Source organism: Melampsora larici-populina (genome assembly GCF_000204055.1).
Source record: "Melampsora larici-populina 98AG31 unplaced genomic scaffold MELLAscaffold_1, whole genome shotgun sequence".
NCBI lineage: Eukaryota > Fungi > Basidiomycota > Pucciniomycetes > Pucciniales > Melampsoraceae > Melampsora > Melampsora laricis-populina.
This window is the reverse complement of record NW_006768765.1, coordinates 705561-728798: the sequence shown is the minus strand read 5'-3', so window position 1 is coordinate 728798 and position 23238 is coordinate 705561. Positions and strand designations below refer to the sequence as shown.

At 41.8% G+C, this 23238-nt stretch overlaps 8 protein-coding genes across 8 annotated transcripts; 4 read left to right on the top strand and 4 right to left on the bottom strand.

The window, feature by feature from the left end:
* Nucleotides 1–793: 793 nt before the first annotated feature.
* Nucleotides 794–2731, top strand: MELLADRAFT_101014 (uncharacterized protein; the record flags this gene model as incomplete). Its single annotated transcript, XM_007404071.1, has 6 exons — nt 794–1281; nt 1352–1501; nt 1562–1781; nt 1842–2336; nt 2408–2521; nt 2612–2731. 6 exons carry the CDS (start codon nt 794–796, stop codon nt 2729–2731), a joined length of 1587 nt encoding a protein of 528 aa, XP_007404133.1.
* Nucleotides 2732–3399: 668 nt separating this feature from the next.
* Nucleotides 3400–5882, bottom strand: MELLADRAFT_101013 (uncharacterized protein; the record flags this gene model as incomplete). Its single annotated transcript, XM_007403477.1, has 7 exons — nt 3400–3713; nt 3989–4061; nt 4099–4332; nt 4602–4774; nt 4862–5143; nt 5393–5449; nt 5705–5882. The coding sequence occupies 7 exons, from the start codon at nt 5880–5882 to the stop codon at nt 3400–3402; spliced, it is 1311 nt and encodes a 436-aa protein (XP_007403539.1).
* A 2194-nt stretch (nt 5883–8076) lies between these two features.
* Nucleotides 8077–10070, top strand: MELLADRAFT_101012 (uncharacterized protein; the record flags this gene model as incomplete). Its single annotated transcript, XM_007404072.1, has 4 exons — nt 8077–8191; nt 8284–8354; nt 8451–9149; nt 9363–10070. 4 exons carry the CDS (start codon nt 8077–8079, stop codon nt 10068–10070), a joined length of 1593 nt encoding a protein of 530 aa, XP_007404134.1.
* Nucleotides 10071–10327: 257 nt separating this feature from the next.
* Nucleotides 10328–11221, bottom strand: MELLADRAFT_70388 (family 37 glycoside hydrolase; the record flags this gene model as incomplete). Its single annotated transcript, XM_007403476.1, has 2 exons — nt 10328–10834; nt 10927–11221. 2 exons carry the CDS (start codon nt 11153–11155, stop codon nt 10740–10742), a joined length of 324 nt encoding a protein of 107 aa, XP_007403538.1.
* Nucleotides 11222–12853: 1632 nt separating this feature from the next.
* Nucleotides 12854–13048, bottom strand: MELLADRAFT_86762 (uncharacterized protein; the record flags this gene model as incomplete). Its single annotated transcript, XM_007403475.1, has 1 exon — nt 12854–13048. The coding sequence occupies one exon, from the start codon at nt 13046–13048 to the stop codon at nt 12854–12856; it is 195 nt and encodes a 64-aa protein (XP_007403537.1).
* Nucleotides 13049–13295: 247 nt separating this feature from the next.
* On the top strand, nt 13296–13622 carry MELLADRAFT_32253 (uncharacterized protein; the record flags this gene model as incomplete). Its single annotated transcript, XM_007404073.1, has 2 exons — nt 13296–13405; nt 13499–13622. Coding segments are annotated over 2 exons (234 nt in total), but the record flags the coding sequence as incomplete, so codon positions are not given.
* A 381-nt stretch (nt 13623–14003) lies between these two features.
* MELLADRAFT_70387 (uncharacterized protein) lies at nt 14004–14875 on the bottom strand (the record flags this gene model as incomplete). The annotated part of the gene is made up of 2 exons (XM_007403474.1): nt 14004–14690; nt 14791–14875. 2 exons carry the CDS (start codon nt 14844–14846, stop codon nt 14336–14338), a joined length of 411 nt encoding a protein of 136 aa, XP_007403536.1.
* Nucleotides 14876–17211: 2336 nt separating this feature from the next.
* Nucleotides 17212–18332, top strand: MELLADRAFT_58381 (uncharacterized protein; the record flags this gene model as incomplete). The annotated part of the gene is made up of 2 exons (XM_007404074.1): nt 17212–18222; nt 18318–18332. The coding sequence occupies 2 exons, from the start codon at nt 17212–17214 to the stop codon at nt 18330–18332; spliced, it is 1026 nt and encodes a 341-aa protein (XP_007404136.1).
* Nucleotides 18333–23238: the final 4906 nt, after the last annotated feature.

Here is a 23238-nt window from a genome sequence, read left to right as displayed (position 1 = left end):
GGGTGAAGGCCGTAGATGTCGTACTCAATTGAAGCGGGCTTATGTATGTGATGAGGAATAAAGATGTATGTAGAGGCTTCAGGGTTCCAATGTCATTTTGATAAATTTGATCCAATCCTTCTGTACCTTTTCTGGCTACATTGATTCTACATCAGATGAACTGGATGAAGCGCTCATATCCCCGCTGTATCAATCTTGCATACATATGCCAACCAAAGTATCATCGAGACGATATATCTTTGGGTAAGATGCTGTAAGATTTACTCTGAGTCCCAGTTGTCAACGGACAAAAACTGATGTTGAATGTCAACCCCTATTGGGTTTTCGACTGGCGGTTTGTTTGATCCGATACGCGCGCTACGAATTGTGACGCTCCTAAGCTTTATCAGCTGAGTATTCTTTCAGGTGTCTGAGTCACACTGGCCCCCTTTGCCAGTCGTACCTCGAAGATCCTTTGATAGCTAACGACAGTGACTTTTCGGATATTATTGCTTTTCATTCCATGAAAGCGTTGATATCAACTCATGTCTTGAACATTTAGTCGTTGCTTTTTGGGCCGCACACTCATTTGGAACTTTCAGCTGAGGCCCAGTTCCATATCACGATAGTCAAATATATTCAGCTTCTCTTGTTTCTTAGGGGTGATTCCCCGTAATAAGCAAGCCCTGCGACTATTTTATCCCTGAGGTCTCTTAACTTTGACAGCCCAAACAACCGACTCCCAATACATATACTCATTTAAATCCTACTTCCCTTGCGACAAAAGAATACCGATTTCCCTGTGATTGTCAACATGGACTTTCCACACCTGCCTGGCCAATATCCCATGGATCCCCCAGAAATTGAATGCACTACAAGCTTGGATCCCGATACGTCGTCCTCTTCGACTCGGTCTTCGGATACCACTGACGCGGCCTGGATAGGACAAGTACACCAGATGACTTGGGATATCCTAATATCAACACTGGACTACGAGCAGGCTATCAACCTTTTACATACAGCCCGCGCTCGTATAACTTCGCGTGAAGAAGCGAAAAATCACCAGGAGCTGATAGACGTAGCCGCCAATATTCGTACAGCTGTTACCAAGTTTGAAGTTGCATATAACCAAGGACATTGGGTGCAGGCAATCCTGATCCTTGATCGACTATGTTGTTATCTCACAACTATGGTTAACCCATTGGATTATAAATCTTTTGAGCTACCTTTCGAGTGGCTCATCAAACGAGGTGAAGCTGAAGTCCTTTGCAACCGGAGGGGTGCCGCTCGGCTTACTCTGGAGTAAGCATCAGTCTATCCTTTATATTCATAGGATGAATTGGACACGCTAACATTTTTCTCCTTTACATAGACGTATGAGATCTCTAGCAGACTCGGTATGGAGCGTCCAAGCATGTGTATGGCTCAGCGGCCTCATTGACTATGCTAATGGGGATATTGAGGCAGCTTATGAAAAGTTTGAAGACATAACACATTCTCAACCTCTCTCAGGCGCAGTCAAGTAAGTCCTGGACCTTGTCATAATCACTTGATCTCTGCTGATCCATTTTGCGTGCTCCAGACACACATACGAACGTGTAAAAAACGTCAAAAATCGACTGGAACTCATCTTCGGCCAGGTGGCTGTAGATGACCCACATAAAATCGACGATATACTTTTTGCAATCGAAAATTTTCTCACGTATACATCAGGCGAGAAGGCCGAAACAGTATATCGCGTGAATGTCCGCCTGGTCTTAGCTGACTTTTACACGAGGGCTATGGCAAAATTAAAGATCTATGTGAGAACTTTTGCGCTCTTAGTATTCATCCCTTGGACGCTGATTCATTTCATTTTATAGAATGACAATCAGTCCGCGCAACATCTCACCAGCAGGGAGCCCGCGTACTATAGGTTAAAGGCCATGGGAGCGCTCAACCATATCCTTGCGATCGATCTAGATTTTGACTTTGAGCACCGACACTTGTTCGATCATGAACGCAGGCGCCATCTTATTCGCGCCCTCGCACTTCGCATCACGATATGCGTGTCTCATACAAACGTGCACCGTTACCTCGAGTTGGCATTTTCAGACTATCAGCAGCTTTTAGTTTTATTGAAAGAAGGGTGGGGAGATGGAGAGGTCTCGATTCACCCAGAGCGCGTCTATGCCGAGTATCTCCAACTGTGTCTTGCGAATCAACACTTTTCAAAGCCGGATCCAAACCCTAGTTGCAGTGCACCTCTAGAGGAGGAGCAGTGCAGCGATACTCCAGGGGAGGGGCAGAGCAGCGATACTCCAGAAGATTCTGCGGAACAGTTGGAAGACAGTGTAGACTCTCTCGGTTACTACAAGGTCAGGTCATCTTCTAAATAACTGATATGATTGATTATTACTTGGTATTGACTTTTGCTTACTTCCACCAGATTCTCGGAGTGGACAAGTCCGCTTCAAATGACGAAATCCGGCGAGCATACCTAAAATCGAGTCGTCGGATGCATCCAGACAGACAAGGAGGAGATACGGCACTGTTCCAACACGTATGCTTGAGATTTCTATTATCATCCTAATCAATGTTCACTGATTCACTATCCTTCTTCAGTTGAATAATGCATATCATGTCCTCATAGATGCGGATGCCAGGCACGAGTACGATACCGGCCATGAATTTCAAAGCTTTGGTTTTTAGTGTCATTCTTGAGATGTCTTGCTATCCATATTGTATCTCAAAGAAATTTATTTTTAATTGATCAACCACAGAAATTTATCTTTTCTCGCTTTTTAGCTTAAATTTGAACATAATGGAATATGACTCTGGTTCAGTTGACTAATTTAGTGGAATAAATCCCATGGGTTTCACCTTCATTCTGGCCAAGCGCCTAGCTATTCTCTGAGAGTTGTAGACTCTGAACATGAGGATTTCCAAATGTAATATATTTAAATCCAAGCAAGCACCAGGTCAGATCGAGTGCTGAAAAGTAAAAAAACGCAACTTTGAAATTGTACCTAGCGCTGTTACCCGAAAGATGGATTGGCTACTCAAATCTTAATTTCTTGGGGTTGATACCTATTTGCCTAGAGTCTCGATTATCTGAAGACTTTCACTCCTCAATTGTCACATTTCATTTCCATTCTGGACAGTGATAAGCAGATGGTTCAAAGCAAATTTTCCCATTCGCTCATATAAAATAACTAGAAAAACATTCTCCGCATTTACTTCAAGTCAACGATCGCGAATCTTTCAGATAGGAACTTATTGTCAAAGAGATTGTATATGAAATATTTCGAACTGAATACATTGATGATCGGTGACAGACCCCTGTCCTTTGAAAAACATCTTACACTGAAGCTTATGGCATGCGTATGGTATCTTTATGATGATATGTAGAAATCTTAAAAAAATCGTAGCCAAACTCGTCTATTCAAGCGGGGCTACAGCCGGTGTATGGCCAAAGTCAAACGGGCTGACCGGTGAGTCAGGAGGGTGGACAGCCGCCTCAGGAATCGTGATTTGAACGGATTTATCAAATTCTTGCTTCGGCTCTGGACTTCCTGAAGTAGCAATGGATTGCTTCTGGAGCGTTTTTGCGGAGTATGTCAGAGATCGTAGCCCTGAACTGAGTTCAGAACTCGATCCTCCTTTAGATCGCGTCAGTAGGCGTCGTGTTTGAGTAATTGCCATGATCATCACACTATCCGTCAAATTTCGCTCAGCAAGTCTTTCCAGTGAACCTTGTATGAAGAGAAGGGAGTGCTTACATGTTGCTTGTTATGGAGACAAATCCATGCGCTCCCTGATCCGTTCAATATCATACAAAGATTAGACAAGGATCCGTTGCACACTTTCGACAAAAATCAAGGGCTTACGATGTTGGCTACGATTACGAAAGCTTCGGATTTGAGGTAATCAAGGGACTTGAATTGCAACTACAGAATGACGAATGAGACATCAATCACATCAGAACTCCATATTTCATATGTGCTATCACGCCAGTTCAGAGACGCACAGTGCCCGTGCGGGCCGCCCAGACGTCGGGGGCTCTCCACGGGCACAGTCGGCATGCGTGGTTGGGACCATGACTTCTCAACGCGAGAATAAAAAGTCGTTCAAGCTGACCTGCCAGATAATCATTGGTAAATAACTCAGAGCAGCCAACTCGACAAACCAGCCCATTGCCAACAAGATGGCGTATTCAATATTCGTGTTACCCATCGGTCTTCGCCAAGAAAATGGACGTCTCTTCTCTCGTCCTTCTATGATAGAAGTAGTATTGTTCATGTTTGGTTTGAAATTTGCCGCTGCTTGTTGTCTCATGGCTCGAGGTGTGGCCAAAAGTAAAGGAGTGTAGATCTGGAACGCCCCAGGATAAATAAAAATCATGAGTGACATTGTAGATCTGTGTTTACAGATGCTGGTTTCCCGTATATATCACTTACTGCCAGAAATATGAGTAAAAAAATCAACCAGATTTGACCACTGAGGCGGTACCAAAGATTTAGACTTTTCTGGATAGACGATAGAGTATCCCAAGGACGAAAATCGTTAGATCCGGGCATCAAGTGAATACTGACGAAACTCGTCGGCTCCCTGCTGGGGAATCAAATCAACACTTGACGCACCAAGATCGTTGTTATCTTCTGGCCTGGTGTGAGAGCTTCTATCAAGTCGGAAATCTTGTAAGTTTTTGGATCAAACTTTTCAGAAGCGGCGTCTAATGAGGCGTGTACAGCCCGAAGAGTTTTCTGCAGCCTCTGATACGTCAACTGGCTCATCACGAAGGACCATATTATGACTTGATCAAATTCGATTTTGAATGAGTGAAAACATAAACAATTAGATGTCCATCATCAAGCGCAGCATATGTAGACTGAAGATTTACCTGCAGTAGATGAGACCGCCACACCCGGTACCAACACATTGATCACCCACCGGATTATGTCTTGTCTCTTCGGAGACCTGGAAGACGAAGTAGCTTTGTGAAGCGACTCGTACCAAGGCCGCTCCAAACTGGCTAATGCGCACTGGCAAGCGCATGCCCAACAAAACACCCACGCGGATAGATAGAGGGTGATGAATTTGCTTCCATATAGTGCTAGTATCTGTGCATACGTATCATGTCCGTCTTGCACCGTCAATTGAAGAGTCATGCAGGCAATGGTCACTTAGACGCCGCAGATGAAATGAAGGAGAGAAAGTGTCAAAAAATTGTGGTATCAGGTGTACTTTGAAGTTTCGAGGTCTGATGATAAAGGGATGACATACAGCTGGAAAAAATTCCCATAAGAATGGCCATGCAATTTGGAGCATTGGGTCTCCAGAGTCCATCTTATCAAATCAAGAATCACCACGAATGAGCATATATCTTTCAAGGTTGATGGATGTAAGAACATTTTCCTGAAAAGACACTAACAGCGAGTCACACTTCCAATTGAAAAACGTCCATTTGAAACTCGAAGATATATCAATACTGAAGAAAGTAATAATAATCTATTTGTCGATTGAAATTTCCATTTGTGTTTGTTTGGTTCGAGCCGTAGAAACACGAGAAAAGGTGGAGTAGAAATTGCTTTAGTCACTTGAATTTCAGTCAAAGGATGGAAAACGTCCTCACAAAACATATGCCGCCAAGATGATGTGCATAACGAATTGCGCCCACGGCGGGTCTTTCGCAGTCTGGTCATGCGATATTGGTGGCGAGGTCAGTTACAGCGGACGAGCAAACCTCGAGTACCAAATTCCAATGCAATCATATAAGGCCAAATACTTGCCGCTACACTCTGAGTCTCGGTCAGCCATTGAGAAGTTGCCATGAAAGGATCGACATTAGGTGGAATAGTACTGATGAACGTAATCAAAGCGATTGTCCCAGATACGGAGGGATCCGATTGCGATGAATTCATGTCTTGAAGCCAGCTTTTGAGGATTCACTTTCTGACTGGCGAAGATCAAAGAGACGTGAGGTTTTAAAATCCATTCACGGAAAGCAAATGTGACAAAACAGGTATCCTTCAATCACTCACGAAAAGAAAAATACAGTGCGATTGCAACGACAGACTCGAAAGTAAAAAGACGGGGAGTTAGATGCTCGAATAGAAATATTGACGTCGCGGAGGTCGCCTTATGGCTCCTTAAGCTCAGCCGAACAAATGATTACAAACCCCAGGTTTGGATCGTTTGGATCTGTTGAGCGAGCTGGATCCAAAGGTAATGCGCCAACCAGAGAGCTAATTCTCCCAAAGGATTGCAAGCGTCAAAGAGTGGAGGGAACTAATCTAATTGTGGTCAATCAAGTACACCATCTTTTGAACTGTGTATTGGATTTCTACCTGCCCGCTCAGAATGAGTCAGCAACTAAGTTGATTGGATTTAGTGGAACCCGAATGATACTAAATAAGGTCTTGAGGAGCCATTTGCCGCTTTCAATGGAACGAGAATTCTATCCCAATTTTGAATGCAAAAATGTTTCATTCTGGGTTCTTCGGACTACACGTAAAGCATTTCACGATTTGGACAATTTTGCGCTGAAGACCCGCTAGGATGAATGTAAACGATACAGTCCTATGAAGGGGGTATGAGTCTGACAGAGACTTGTCCAGACATATTCTCAATAAGACTTTATATCAACACCCCAATTGGGCATTGGAGGCAGAGTCTCTCGTCTTAGCTCCTGTAGCGACGAGACCATAGATTAATTTCCCAAGAGACGTGCTACTCCGCTTGACGAGATCAACCCCCAATTTCTTGAGGAATCAGCCCGCTTTTAGTCAGTCATTGAAGGGAAGAGATCTCGCAAACCAGCTCACTCCGGCCGCGCAGAGAGGGCTTTGATAAGCTAATCACTCCCCCAAAATTGAAAGCATTGGTACACATCATACAATCACAGACATAGAAAGCGTAAAGCTGGCGTTGGTTTTGAAGGACTCCGGGATGTGAAGCCAAATGTTTCTACAGCATGAATCACGTCTACGAAAGAGCAACAACAGGGCCTGATCCTTCTTGTACTGAGACTCGGGGAAAAATGAGGACATTCTGCAGAGAAAGAAGAGAAAGGAAGAAGGAACCCAACGGAGAAAAGAAGAAAAGAAACAAGCTGTAATTTAGGCTCTACAATTGCTACAGCTTGCCGTTATTTCACGCCTGCGGGCCTTGCGCCAGGTGGGTCAAGAAATTCGACGCCATGGGTTGATTTACGTTTTTTGCTCCTTTTATACCGACCCCGACGCCGTCAGCATCGAGGAGCATCGAGGAAATCAGTCAAGGCAGCTTCGGTTGATTCAAGATTTCTATGACCCGAAACTGGGGATCGATCGATAAAGGCTAAGCAGAAAAACATCACCCTCTCTGGAGGTGCGATCGGAAGGTGTATAGGCAGGTTGAAGGCTCCTCGGAGTCTCATCGAACCTACATGCCATATGGATGTCCGAGGGATGCACTCATAGAAGCTTTTCGCGGTACCGGCTGAGAGCTGAATAATCCATCATTTTTGTGGAAAGCGCTTTCAAATCGGCAGCCACTTTCAGTCCCATGCAGCGGTCTCTACATACGCTGACGTCAAGCACTCCTCAGGTCCAAAAACGAATGGCAAGAATTTCCTGAGTTTGAAAAATGACAAGTCGAATCACATCGACATCTGACACAATAAAGCAGGCCTTCAAACGAAATAGTTAGCTTTTCAATTTAAAAAGTAATCATCTTTTCTAACTATTAGTCTATGATATCTTTTTGGGACATTTGTAATATGATGACTTTCGGGCTGTGGCGCGGAAATATCGACCGTGCTTTTCAATTCTCAAGAATTTGCCTTCAAATCTCACCACGCTTGAACTTGGTAGAACAACATTTCGCTCGAAATGCGATACGAAATGCAATCAAGAGACGGGATGAAGCTTTTGCTTTCTTCCTCAGCTGTCGATATAGATCGTTCTCGTGTCGGAGAAATTGCAGAGATTCACCCTACCAATCAGTTACCAGCGTAGCTATCGAATCCCTCAGCATTGATCATCGATAATACCATCCAACAATTCAATTCTGAACACTTTACAACCAAACACAATATCTATCAACCCTATAATCTATTTCTTAACTACTGACAAGATGCTTGACAAATTACCCAGAGAAATTCAAGAAGAAATAATTTATTATTTAATCGAATTGGACCGTGAAGGGCACAACAACTTCATTTTTCCATATACTGGAAAGAGTAGATCAGGTATGTGCAAAATCATTGATCGTTTTTTTTTGATCTCAATGAAGTTTACCCAAAGCTGATTCCTCACTGATTCACTTCGCGTCTTCTTACAGCTCAATCGTTGGCCGCACTATCTCAAGTGAGTTGGAATGTAAGATCGGTCTGCGAATCTTTTCTCTGGAAGGTGAGCACTATTTTGATAACAGATACTCATTCATGACACGAAGAAAAGGTGATGACTTATAAATTGCATGAACTTTGACATTTTTCGTAAAAAAAGACACTAGTTTTCAGTCGACCACAAAGGCCTAACGAGCTGGAGGCTATCTCGGAGATAGCTGCTCGAATCCGTCACATTCGTTCGTTACAAGCTCGAGTGTCTCTTTCCAACAGTTCACTCGCCCACAATGGTGTCATTGACCATAGGTGCTTAGATTATTTCTCTGATCTCAGAGATTTCCTTACAGATCTCTCCGAGTCCCAATGCAGTTTGAAGCATATACGTCTTCAAACTCTGTGCGATATCGAGATCAACAGGCTCATGTGGTTAGAACACACCAACAATATACTTTTCAAGCAACTCAAGGTCGCTCACCGAGAAGTCACGTATGCGGTGTTTAACTTTCCTCTTCTCACCTCTTTGGACATTAGTGGGGCTTGTTACGCTTTTGTACCTGAGGATGATATTGCTCAATGTATTCGACAACTTCCTCATCTAGTTCGATTCCGAGCCCATAATTCAGTAGCTCCTTATCACCTCAATTCACCTCGAAGATTGATGCTCGGCAGGGCTTTAGCACGGCTTCGCTCATTAGAAGAGCTATCACTGCAAAATTTAGATACTCCCGACCAAAGCTGGTGTGATCTTGAATGGAATAGTTCCCTAAAGGTTTTGTCAATAAAGCGATGCCTGGGCCTCACGGGTGAAGCATTGTATGAATTCATCTTGAAATTTCCAACCATAACTGACATTCGGCTTGTAAGTCAATTTGAACAGTCTGATGACCCATACTCAATCGGATCTCAATTCCAAACTCGTTTTAGATCATTGAAAAATTTCACCTTTTTGGGATTCCGATTCAATACCGAACTCTTCAATATCTTATCAGAAGCTCCTCATCTTGAAAAACTTCACATACATTCTGCTGATCGTCAAGACCTTCTTGATAAAATGACACATTCTATTGAACAGAACAAAGAAGCTTGGCCAGGTTTGAAGTCACTTGTTTTTTCATCAGTTCCGCCCGGAAATGAAACGAGAATGTGGCTTGAGAATTGGGCTCTTGGACGACTGGTGAGGATCAAGTTTCATGGCACTCAACCAACACCCCTACCAGGAATCGCAGATCACGAAAGCGAAGATGAGGACGAAAACCAGATGGAACCTGACCCGCAGAATCAAAACCACGTAGAAACTGAGGATACTCAACTGGACGTGCAGACATCATTGTCAAATCCTGATAACAATGGCAATACTGAAGCGCAGATTGGTCCATCTGAAATCGAAGGTGCAGTAGCTGACGTAAATTCATCAGATCTTGGAGAAGATCACTCATCTGAGGGTGATTATTTCGTGGAAGAAGAATTTGATGAATATGCTGATCTTTACGATGGCTTTCCATCTCCAGAAGACCATGGATTCTTATCGCAAATTGAAGCCGCAGAAGCTGATGCAGCTCAATTAGAAGCTGCTGCAATTCAAGCAGAACCCGCCGGTGAACCTGAAGAATTCAACTCGGACTCTGATAGCGATGAGACTGGTACTAATGTTTCCAGCCAAGACCCTATTGAAGAAAACGCAGATAATGACGATGCGCTCTCAGTGCCAGGTTCACATTGCAGTGAATTGGAGGAACTCGAAGATTGGACATCTTCAACTTGGATAAGAGATCATGAGTGAATCAATCGTTCTTCTTTCATATTTTGAACTGTGTATATAGTTATTTCCTATATGAGATCATCTGTTTTCCTTGTTTTTTTTACGATCGAGATATTGATGCAATTATTTGTCCATATTTCATGAGTTTCAAAACGTCCGGAGGATGGTTCGAAAAGTTAAAACTGCACAAAATACTTTTGTTCATAGTTCTTAATTCGTCTCCAGCATAAAGATTTTGTTTACTGTTCTGATTGACAGTTTACCGTACCCCTAAAAGGAGACAAAGTTCAAAAACAAAACTTCAATTTCAAACAAAACCAATGTACAACAAGATCACCAAAGATTCGTGTATAAACCATCATGTAATTCAAAAAATATAACACAAACAAACACAAGATCTTTAAAATATAAAACAAGAAAAGAGATCATAAAAAAGTACCCTTACAAAAGAGTAATTGAAACCATCAAGTTCTTTCAAAAAGCAAAACTTGAAAATACATCCTTATGAGCTCTATTGAGAAAAAGAAGACAGATCAATAAAGAGAGTATTGTTCTTGATATGACTTACAACATCTATCATCCAACAGTCTAGATAATGAGAAAAAAAAATAAAGAATGATAGAGACGAAATCTAAGAAGACAGAACGCTCAAATCTTGTAGCAAAACCAAAACCATTCATGTTGAGAAAATCATACTAGATCAGATGGGATAGGTATTCCATCGAGTCTCAGCAAATGTTCTTTTCCAACATCAGATAGTTGGTCATAAAATCTCGTAAAAACAGCTAGATATCAAAAAAGAAAATATACCAAAACAGACTCAGTCCTGATGTCATCAATAAAACAAGATCAAATGATTAGATGAGAAAAGACAGACCATTTGTCCAACCAAATCCAATCTCATTGGTAGGATACCCATACTTGAGCTTAACAGTTTCATCTCTTTGGACTCCATCATACTTCTCCCATACTTCTCCAGTATTGAGAAAAGTCTTAAGCACCATTGATCCAAAGTTGATCGATAAACGATCAGCCTCCTCTGAATAACCATATCGACGCATTCCATCAACAGCAAAGAATTGTAAAGGGGCCCAAGCATATGGCATATCCCATTGAGATCCCAAGTTTTGATCGGATGTAGCTAATCCGCCTTGGATCTCTAATGCTCGAAGTCCATTCTTCACTACTTTTTCAGCTTGGGCCGGAGTAGCGAGACCTGTCCAAAGAGGTAAAAAGGTGGTACCAAATTTATACTTTCTTCGACTTTTGTTAACAAAATCGTAATCGTAAAATAATCCATCCTCTTCGTCCCAATTATACTTTTGCATGAGTTGTTTACGATCTTGAGCTTTTTGAGTCCAATATTGACTTTTTTGAGAGTTCTTCTCGGATTCGCTTGGCTCATTCGATTTGATCATGGTATATAATTCGGAGAGATCTTCTTCCATCTGGACTAATAATGAGTTAAGACAGACTGGGTTGAAATCCAAGATCTTGGCGTTGAAGGGACCAAATCGGTGGGATGTATCGAATCCTGATTCTCGCATCGCTCGATCGCTATCCATGTACTTGTCTTTTAGCTTGTCATTCTGAACATCGTAATACTCGGTAATATCTATAAATGCAAGAACCGGGGTGTTCAATCAGTCGAGGAATTCCGAGTTGAATGGCATTGAGTGAGAAAAACTTACCATAGTCAGCGATCCCATCTTGATGATTCTCTCTATAAAACCTCCTGACACGCTCATAAGCAGAAGCTCCATCATTAGGATCGACTTCATGAGCAATTTCAGGTGGGATACTACCACTCGGGCCGGAGTCGAAGAATCGACTAAGACCTGTTTCAGGTATGAGATGATCACCTGTAACCCAGTATTGGTAGTACTTTTCAGAGGCCAAGATCGCCCGCTTCAACCAATGTTGAGAATGTGCAGACGGTACGATTGAATAGATCAACTTGATCAAGGGTGTCAATAATGGAAGTTGAGATCGTGTTAGGTAGTAGGTTCGATTTCCGTTCAAAATCTTCCCATATTGTTCGATCTGTGCATGATTCAAAGGATTGGGTCAATGAAAACCGTTAGTGCGAAAATACGAAGGGGATCAGAAATAGTTGTATAGATCCACTGAAAGCCACAGGTTGACTAACTTGATAGATATAATTATCTAAAATGTTACGAGCCAATCGATATTGTTTGTCTCTAATCAATCCAACAGCGATGAAGAAGGAATCCCACCTGAATAGACGACACAAAGCAAGGCGTAGGAGACATAAGGGGAGATTAGCTTGGGTTGAAGTAATTTGATTGAACCAAATTCACACTTACGCATACATCTCCTGGAACACTCCACCGGGTACGACATAAGGGTAAGGTAAATAAAGAGCACCGTGTTTACCTTCCTGGATGGTATCTGGTAATTCTAAGACATGAACTTGATCAAGATCACCAAGTGGGTTTGAACTTAAAAGTGATGATTTGATCTGATTCAAAGGTTCACTTGAATGGATGTATAATAACTGATGATTTGGGATCTTAGGATCGTTGAGAAGATCAAGAATTGATAAGTTGGAGCGTAAAAGAGATGACCATTTGAGAGAGATATGATTCAAGAGTTGATTGAGTTGAGTTTGAGTCGCCAAGTTGTGATCTGAAGGTAATGATGGTGTACTAATTCGACTATTGATTCGACTATCAGGTGGAGTGTATAAAGAAGAAGAAGTTTGAGGTAGAAGAAGTGGCATCTTTCTATTAGAAGTCTTGATGAGATTGATTGATGATGGTGATGATGGTGATGATGAAAAGTTAATTGTGAAAAGTTAAAATGGAATGCTGCAGACACCCGAAGGAACAACGGTTTTTGTCAAGTTTCTGTAAAGTTCCATGGGTTGGGGATATCCGGCCCCGAGGATCAGAAGCCCGACAGACAGCTCGGGCTATGCAGAAGAGAATAACTCGATGTGATATTCGGCATTTATTGAGTCCTTCACAATATCGCATCGCAAAGTTTCGTGAAGAGCAAGCAAGGCAAACATCAGATCGAACCCCAATCGTTAAAAGAAGCAAGAAAACTCAAAGTCAAGCAAACATTGAACTCACAACTTGACACTTTCTCATCTCAATTCATCAACATTAGCATCAAGAATCGAAGTCAAAAATGGTAAACGTCTCCATTACTTCAAGCACCAAACCCCTAAAGTAACCAAACCAAACTAATCCCATCGTCTTCCTACGAAATAAACCATAGTCGGCATTATTCAACTTTCAATCTTTATTACTCGTGATTTTACTTATCATCTGTACATGTACTTATTTAAGATCAACAGCTCCAAGTTTGATTGATAGAAACAAACATGGGTGAGTTTCTTTTGTGTACTTTTCTTTTGGGTCAATAACTTTCTTTTTAACAAAATTACTGACTTGATCCTTTCGGCTTTTGATTTTCGTTAGTTTCTTAGGTTTGTTTTATAAATCTTCTAGAATCGGTGAACGTTTATCTCCTTATGTTGCTTTAGCTTGTATCACGATGGCTGGTGTGATTCGTGAGTTATTATTTTGGTTTTTCTTCAAATGATGTGATAATTCAAAATTTTTCTTTGTTCTATTAGTGATCGGATGAGATAAACCTACCTAACCGAATCAGATACAGTCAAACCTGTGCAAATGCATACCTGCGCAGATGCATAACCTGTGACAATGCATAGAAAAATTCCTAGATCTTGATACTTTTTACCGCCAAACTAGACAATGGAATTGCATAACCCGTGAAAATGCATAGGAAAAGTCTTCCACCCAAATTATGCAATTGCACAGGTTTGACTGTATAGAGCTTTATACGAACGATACGTAAAACAACCGAACGTGTCTGTGCCATTGTGTGACATTTGTAGTTTCGTGATCTTTGGTTTAATGAAGATGTTCTTTACTCGCAAGTCAAAAGTTACATTTCATTTGTCAAAATCATTTTGTAATTATATTAACAACCAAAGAAATACAATGAATTGGAATATGAGAAAGTCGAAGAAGGGAGAAGTACCACGAGGAGATATAATTAGCTGTACCAAGTTTAACTGTCTAAGCTAATCTCTTGATTATTTATCGTTTATGAAAGGGTCATAATCTATCTGAACAAATAATTATACATGAACCAAATAGATGAAATAGTCTTACAAATAAAATACAAGAATCATGACGTGTTCTTAGTAAAAAAAAAGGTTCAACATTCCTCTCCTTGAAAGGATAAATAACAAAAGATTTGAATGAGTTGTTTTTCTAAAGTAATCCAATTTACCATTCTGACCAACCTTGAGTTTTAACAAAGACATGGAAATGTGGTAAATCAGGACAAGATTGAAGTTGAACTGGATTTAAAAACCACATTAAATCTTCATAACCAAACCAACGATTCTTAATAAACTTGATCATTTCAATGGCCAATGGATTTGAATGATGATCAAGATTATCATCAGAATCCGAAGATTTTAACTTGTTTAAAAGATTAAAGCTATGAAGTCTTCGTTTCATTCCTTCAGATAGATTGACAAAACCTGATAAACCTTGTTCAAGTGCAAGATGCCATTGTGTAGGTGATTTAGATAATCCTGGATTCAAAAGTTTCAATCTACTCCAAACGATCATATGTCTTGAATTTATAAGGTGATTTTTGGCAAAAAGAGAATAGAAGTCAGTCTCAAGTCAAAGGTAAAATAAAGTAAATGGAACAAGATTTAAAGATACTGAACTGATAACCATGATCTATAGCATAAGGCCATTCGTTCTTGATGACTTTATAATCCATTCCATCGATCAAAGCAGGATCAGCTTTGAAGTAATCAATCCGTTTTCCATCTCTATCGAATCTTAATTCAGAGGAGCATCGATTGAAACCTAATCGATCTTTAAGATATTGACTAGATGACCCATATTTAGCCTTGACGGTTTTACTAAATTCTAAACTATAAAGTGATTCAGATTGAGGAAATCTACGAAATTTATAAAGATGAGTATAAGTGATAATGTGTAAAACCGATTTTGAAGATTGTGAATTGGTTCCATTTTCATCAGCTTGAGTTGGATGTAAGATAAATAATGGTGGATTGCATTCAATGATGATTTGATTCTTATTCAAGATCCTAATCAGATCTGGATCCGAATTGAATGCTTCATTCGAAGGTGTTTCCCTTAAGTAAACTGACATGACGTTTTCTTGATTTAAATTTGTTTGACATGTTGAACTGGATTGATGAGACGATGGTAAGGATGAAGTTGATAGATAATTTGAATCGAATGTGTTATTGGTGTTAGGACTCGTGTTGGAGGTCGTGGGTGTTGAAGTAGTTGAAGTCGTAGGTGATATTGAAGTTTTAGTAGGGATAAGTTTGAGTTCACTCATTTTGTTTGACTTGATCATATCATTTAGTTCTAGAATGCTTCTTGTCTTGTACTTCTTCTCCGATAACTTTTCAAATCATTCACACACCGTTGTCGTGAACACTTGGAAAAACTTTAATTGTGAAGCTGAGCAACAAATTTAAGAAATTCAATAAGTTGATGTGACTGACTGAATTCAAGTCTTCAGAATTTCATGGAACATGACTTTATTCCCAATGAGCAATTCCTAATTATTAACTTTCTTAAACTCGCTATGTATCTTCAAGGTTCATGGTGATATTTCCAAGTCTTTCCTTTGCTCTATTCGAGGGCCAGGGGCTAGGGCTTAGCAGGCACCACTGTGTACATACCTGTTACTATTTTGCAAGACATTCACTGCACCGCATAACTTCACAGCTTGCAACCATCCTTCCAATGCATTATACATGGAAGTTATTGACAACTTAATAAATAGGATGATGATGAGAATTTCATGGAGAAAATTCAAAGAGACCAGAGTTAAATGAATATTATCACATACATCTTTACGTTCTCAAATGTATTTTTTGGATGTAGGTTAATGCTACTATGAGATTATTGACATTCAAGTACTTGTTGGTTCAATTGAATTCGATCTACTTACTCAGTGGTTTGGCAAACAAATGCTTTGTTCAGCGGTGTTTCTTAAGTGTAGGGAAATTATGACGCTTTGTTTGAAAAGTGCACAGCTGTTGATTGTGAAATCAGGTGAAGCACAGGCACCTGAGCATAAAGGGATTTGCACTGCTACGGGCCACCAGAGCATATGGGTGATGTTGTGGGCCATGGGATCTTGTTCTTCTCGTTTTGTGTCCGTACAGTTCTCATTTATGGACATCGGCATAATACTGAAAAAGTGGAAAAATGAAAAACGTGTTGGATTGATAAGAAAAGGAATAAACAGAATGGGCAGCAGAGAATTCTTTTTCACGACCTGTCGAACTTTGACATCCAAATCCTGCTCAGCATTGATATTGGCTGGCAGTTTGAAGATCTGATGTTTGACAAGACAAAGCAGAAAGAAGAGAAGATGCCGCATATTACCAGCATGACGATGATGATAAGCCATAATTCTTCTCTTTCTTTGTCAGGGCCACATCGATAATTTTCTTGTTTGCCGTCAACAAGGGACGCCGTGAAATTGTTAAACCCAATATTCATCTTTCCTCTCCTCGTTATTGCTCTGTAACTTATGTCTTTGTCTGCAGTGTGTACGTCAACATAAGATATGTTTTGACGGTCATCATCTCCCGTGTAGATTTAAGCTTAACTAAGCCCCTCTTCCAACGCGGACCCTCTTTGAGAGTGGACGTGGTCGGAAAACGGCTTAGTTAAGCTTAATTTGGATTACTCATTGGGGTGTGGGCAGAGTCGGCTGCTCACTGTAAGTCTCAAAAGGCTTTGCTGTTGTTTTGATGGTCGGCGTGGAAGGTGTCAGGAAACAAAGCCCTTGAAATCTGATTTAGAGACCTTTCCGGGAACCGTGTGTCATCAAGCTGATGCCTATTGGTCACATTCATTCGGCGTGATATACACAGCCAAAACATAACGTAAACTTTATTGCAGGTCAAGTATGAGAAGCGGAATGTGAAGACCTTCATGATCAAGACTCGCAGATGATTGTGTGACTGATCACCAGGTATGTTTTTGTAATATCGCGTTATACAAGCAGGAAACCGTCTTATATAAACTCTCAAAATGAGATTCACGAGATCTTCCTCTTGATGTGAATGTACCAGCCTTGAAACCCCAAAATGCAGCTTTCCATCCATTTTTACGTGTTTTTGATCCAAATTTCATCGTCCTCAGCGATTTCGCCCACGTGTACACCCACAGCACAAAGACCACATATTTTTGACCTCAACGAGAATATAGTCCAAACCGAAACACCGCAGCAAGCAGTTGACGATGACGGAAACTTCGTCACACATGGGTTCTATTCATCATCATCAAACCAACAACCTCAAATCGGAATCGATAGACATATCAGTCATGATGACTACATGAATTCATGGCGTTCAAATCTCCAGAGGGAGGATTATAACAATTTCATCTCATCATCAACTCGACAACCATCAAGTAGGATTATCGAAACGATCAGTCCTGAGCACCTCATGGAATCATCGTGGTTGCACACTACACCGGTAGTTCGCGTTGACAAAGACAGAGATCTCGAGTCCAAACAGAGAATTCATGCATCAAGCTCCGACAGCTCCCAAGAAGAATCCTTTCCACCATCATCATCACCTGAAACGGATCAAAGTGAATCTGGTGCAATGATTACAGCGCAAAACTCCATAGGTTCAAGGCAATCAATTACTGGACCGCTATTTCGAAAGAGTCATAGCAGAGATTCCATGTCCAGAAACAGAATAAAACGCCCAGCCCATGAGATTGACGATCAATTCCGTCCCTCATCTTCAACACCACATCCTTACGTTGGAGTCAACAATGAGATCAGCCCACCACAGGCCAGAGATCTAAGGCGGTTGACAAATGAACAAGTAGCCCAAATTGATGACAACAGAGATATCGGATTCAGACTTGGAACCGAACAGCGATCCCATAACACTGTAGATGAATCCCTTCCTGCTTTGTCAACTCAAAATCACCAAATCCAAGGTGATAAAGCCAGTGTCCTTCCACACCCCATAGGTTCATACTGGTCGGATCCTGAAGTATTAGCACAGAGGGCTGATATCACATCAAGTGTTGTGGATATACCTGAAGATAGTGCTGTGGCAAGAGAAGTGAATGAAAAAGAGGTACTCAGTGTACTAACACAGACTGGATTAACTACCATTCATCTCACAGGGGGACTCTTGCAAAGAATTAAAAACACTTTTGATAATATTGATAGCCATATTGTCTCTAGACATTTGACCAAAAATCTTGCTTCATACACACAAGAAGAAAAAGAAGCTGCATTGAAGAAAGTGCAGCATGACGTTGTGAACGGGTTTCTGGGAGGATTGTTTGCTGTCTTTGCAGGCCATCAACACACATCTCAATACAGTGATTTGATCCATGACAATACCGCAATCGCTCCGACACGCACAGGTTTTAGACCTTTTTTTGTTACGGAGCGATTGCTCCGCTCTAAGTCGCTCCGATTCCTAATCGCACATTTGGTTTTTTTTTCTCACTTGAAGGCTCGTAGTGGTGCAACCGCTACGAACACGCACAACGAGCGCCGCACTATCGAAATCGCTCAAAACCGCTCAAAAGCGGCGCTCATTGATATAATAAAAGGTGAAACAATAATAAAAACTTGTGTATTAGACATGTAGTAGAGTGGATTCTTGAGAAAGAATCAAGGTAAAGATAAAAAAAGGAAAAAGACATTATAGAAGAAAGAACAGGAATGAAAATAACAAAGAGCCACCTAGGCCTTTTTTTTACCAAGGTCTCTATGTAAGCTTGAAGTGCGTTTGCAGCTTCTTCAAAGTCACCATCAGGAACTATCCCGTCCTTCAGCCACGCTTGAGAGCCAACCAAACGCTCCATCGTCTTTGGGAGCAAACTTCCACGGGTAGGAGTACAGATATCGGCTGCAGCAGAAAAGGTGCACTCACATGCGCAGGATGTGGCCGAGATCGACAAGTAATCGCGAGCCAGTTTGGCCAGTGTTGGAAATCGATGTTCATGTTCCTGTGCGTGAAAAGAGAAAGTTAGCCAAGGTGCCAATCACTTCAACGATATAGAAGGATCAAACTAACCGCCCACCAACCAAGAGGGGTTTGATCCTTCTTGGCTGGGTATTTCCCTTGTAAATAGTCTTCGAGTTCTGAATTTGTTTCTTTGTTGGGTGTGTTATTGGAAGATCCGAAGATATCAAAAGCATCATCGACCTCAGCAGATCGATTGGTCTCATCAGGTTCTGGGGTTGGTTGTTCATCGTCCTTGTCCTCCTCCAAGGCATTGGCGAAAGCGGTTTCAATAGCCAGATTGGCATAGATATCGTGATCAGGGTAATGGATGGCAAAAAACTTGCCTCGAAATCGAGGGTTCAGGATGGTGGCGAGAACAATGCATTCGCAGTTCAGAGCCTCTTCCTGATACTTGCCCAGCCACACAACCATCTCGTCGATTGCAGCCACCAGGCTGGGAAATTCCGAAGCCTCCAATTTATGTGAATTGAGTTCACTGATAACCCGTTTGTATTCAGCCAGGACGATACAGCCAGTTGGTCCGTTTCCTTCGACTCGAGCAGTCGCGTCAACAAAGGTCTACAGGAGACATGGTAATACATCAGTGAGTAGCTTGAAGAAGAATCAAATGAAGAAAGGTACTCACTTTCAAAACCTTGTTGGTCAATTCCACCGCATGCCATTCTGCAGGTGAAATTGTGACGCCTTTAAAAAACAAAGCTTTGCGATCTGCAGCAAGCATGGAATTTATGACCTGTGATGAGCAAAAAAAAGTGTCAGTATCACCGCATGATAAGGAGTGATGGTAGATGAGTAAGTAATTACCTCCTGAGCCTCGCAAGCAACCTTTCGGCTCGCGTGGTGACTGTTCCAGCGTGTCTTGCACGGTCGCATGAGCATGCGACCTTTGTAACCCATCTGAGTTGCACGTGCCTTGAAGTCGCTGCGCCTTGCTGCACTACTGGCAATCTGGCCACTGACAGTATCGATCTACTCAAAAGGAAGATATGAGAGGAAGGAATTAAATGAGTAATTAAGTAGAAACTCACATTTGTAAGGGCGAGCGGAGCGCCGGTGGTGTTGCAGCTACTTCCTCTTCCAGATTCGTATCCTCGTCGTCGACACCGTCAGGTTTTTCAGGAAGATTGTCATTGTCCTCTTGGTCTGAGTCTACCTCGTCCACTTCGAGTTGATCGTGGCCATCGTTGACCTCAAGAGTGGGAACAGGGAGAGCGACGCCTTGAGGAACAGTTGGTTTTGCTGTACTAACCTTCTGACCAAGTTTTTTGAGCCCATGCCCAACCACCAGATTGAGTTTATGCGCATAGCACCACACGTGGTGCGTAGAGCTTTGCCAGAACACCGGGTCTTCAGCTGCAGCAAATAATGATTGCAACTCAGCAGCCATTGAGTTGTTGTTACTTCCACTGTTGGTTGTCTGACATAACATGTAAGAAAACATATAATATCAAAAAATTAGTTCGATGTAAATAAAAATGTGAAAATAAGAAGATATTGATACATATCTTCTTATGAAGCCCGTGAGAAGTTAAAAACCGTCCAACCGGTCTAGCCAGAAGGGCCCCGAAATGCCGCCAGGCCACCATCTTCAACGTGAGATGAGTCGATTGGTAATTCCAATTGTTATCGATGTAATTTGCAGTCGCGCCAATAAAGGCGTACCGGTTTCCTTTTGTAGTCCAAACATCATGGACTAAACAGAACTTGCCCTGATTTTCCTATTCGCATATACCAGTTAAAAGTAATATTAATTAAAGATTGAAAGAATTACAGATAGTAAAGAAACATACATACTTTGACAGTTTGGATTGCCTTGTTGTGTAATCCAGTGAACAATATAACCGACTGCTGTGCTGCCCAGGTTCTTGATCGAACTGTGGCACCTCGATTAACAGTGAAAAATGCAGCGCGAAGGGCTGGATCCTCAAATCGAGCCCAAGGTAAAGCGTGTCGAACAATCCAGATTACCAAGAGCATGTTCAAGAGGTCGGCTGAGAATTTTGGTCCGTTGAAGTAAGAGCTCAAGGTTGTATTCTTGTTCTTGCTTTGAGCCTTGAGCTGATCATTGTAAGAAGGGGGAAGGACTACACCAGCGGCTATGGCTTTGTGTCGCATGGTACATACCGGCCGAGCCTCTTTGCCATCGCGATGGCCCCAAAGTCCGTGATAAGATGTCTTCGTCCTTGCATACGTCTTGTGGCACCATCGGCACTTGTATTTGAGTCCCTAAAATACAAGTGCCGAGATGATGTCAGCGTCCAAAACCAGAAAACAGTAGACAAAAGAGAAAAAACATCACCTTGGGAGTATGGAAGTATTTGAGAAGGTCCAACACTGCAAGACTACGAGCCTTATTATAGCCAATTTGCACATTGGACTCGACAATCTCAACATCGGAGCCTTGAGACAAATCCACATCTTCTGGGATCTCAAAGACCTAAACAAGGTGTGAACACATGAGATCAAATCATAAGAAATGTATTGGACCGATTAAAAAAGAAAAACGAAAATGACATAGGAACTTACATCTTTCCCGTTCTTTACTCTCTTTGATGATTGGGCTGGTGGTGATTGGGATGAGCCTGATGAGCAGGCTGATGCTGATCTCGCACGTTTGCTTGTAGATGAACGACTCTAGAAAGGTAAATGAATTCGAGTGTCAGTATGTGATCTCATGATAGATCAAATGAATCAAATTGAGACTCACCTTTCCTTGTGCAGTTGGCTTAGCCTTTTGACCCCCGTTCTTTCTTTGGCCAGTTGGACTTGGAGTTGGTGGTCGGGGTGACATAGATCGTTGAGCAAGAGGACCAGGCGAGCCATCCTCAGGAGCTGATGGTACAGAGAGAGAGCTACGAGAGTCGTTTGGAGGTACAATGAAACCTGGCTGCTTTCGTGCCAGGCTTGGTGGTTGAAGAGTCCTACCCGAAGACCGACCTGGTACCTGAAGGGTACTTGAAGTTGAGCTTTGAGACAGTCTTTGGGAGGGAGCCATCGTGATAAAATGGATGAGATGTAAAAGGAAATGATGGATTGTTAGTGTCAGAATGATAAATCTTGATTTGGAGGTAATTGATGAGATGAGAAGGTTATCAATGAAAGAAAGGTACCTACCGAACGAAACAATTTAAAAAAAAGCCCATATACAACCAACCACATTCTGGCCAGGGTGTTTTCGTTCGCCAAGGGGTGGATTGGAACAATGCTGGTTCCATCGTTTGAAGATGTGTCCAATACTGGGATGTGGTAGTGGAATTGGTTCGCTTGGGTAATGGTGGCGTAGTATTACAGCGATCAGTTTGGGTCCTGGGATACAGGCTATTGCTCCGCTATATAGCGGAGCAACCCGGGGCCCGGGCCATTGCGGAGCGATTGGCTCCGCTCACAAAATCTTGGCCCGTGATGGCGCTGCGCAGGCTGCGCTCAGGATAGGGCAGCGTTGTGTGCATTCAAAAACCGCTCCAAACACGCTCCGCACACCATTTTTTGTGTGGAGCGATTGCGGTATTGTCCATGATGGGTGGCACTTCCTTGGAACATACCTAACACAGGCATTCTTTCTAGTTCCTGATCTATATCATGAGAACGTCTCAAGGGGATCCATCCTATGGGAGGATCAATGGTCTGAACCAACACATCTATTTGGATATATACTGGACCTCAATAAAGAGGAAAATATCTCACCTCATCTGATCTTGAACCTGTTAAAAAAGTGGCAGAAAGAAACTACTGATTACCAACCAGGGAAATATGACATTGTTATAGATTATCATACATTGCTTGAAGCTTGTGAATCATTGGAGAAACAAAGAGGGAAGTCAATTTGGAAGTCAAACCCCAATCTTCAAAAAGATGTTACAAAACCAAAGCAAAATTCAGAGCAAAATCAATCGGGATCAAACCAAAACATTCAAAAAGATCTGATGGCATCAAATCTAATGACATCAAAACAAAATTCAGCAGGGGAGGATATGAGATCAACTCACAATATGCAAACAGACTTTCCGTCAACTCAGAATCCTCAATACAGTGGTATGATAAACCAACAAATTCTGCAGAATCATATGACATCAAGTCAGAGTTATTTACAGAATCACATGAGATCAACTC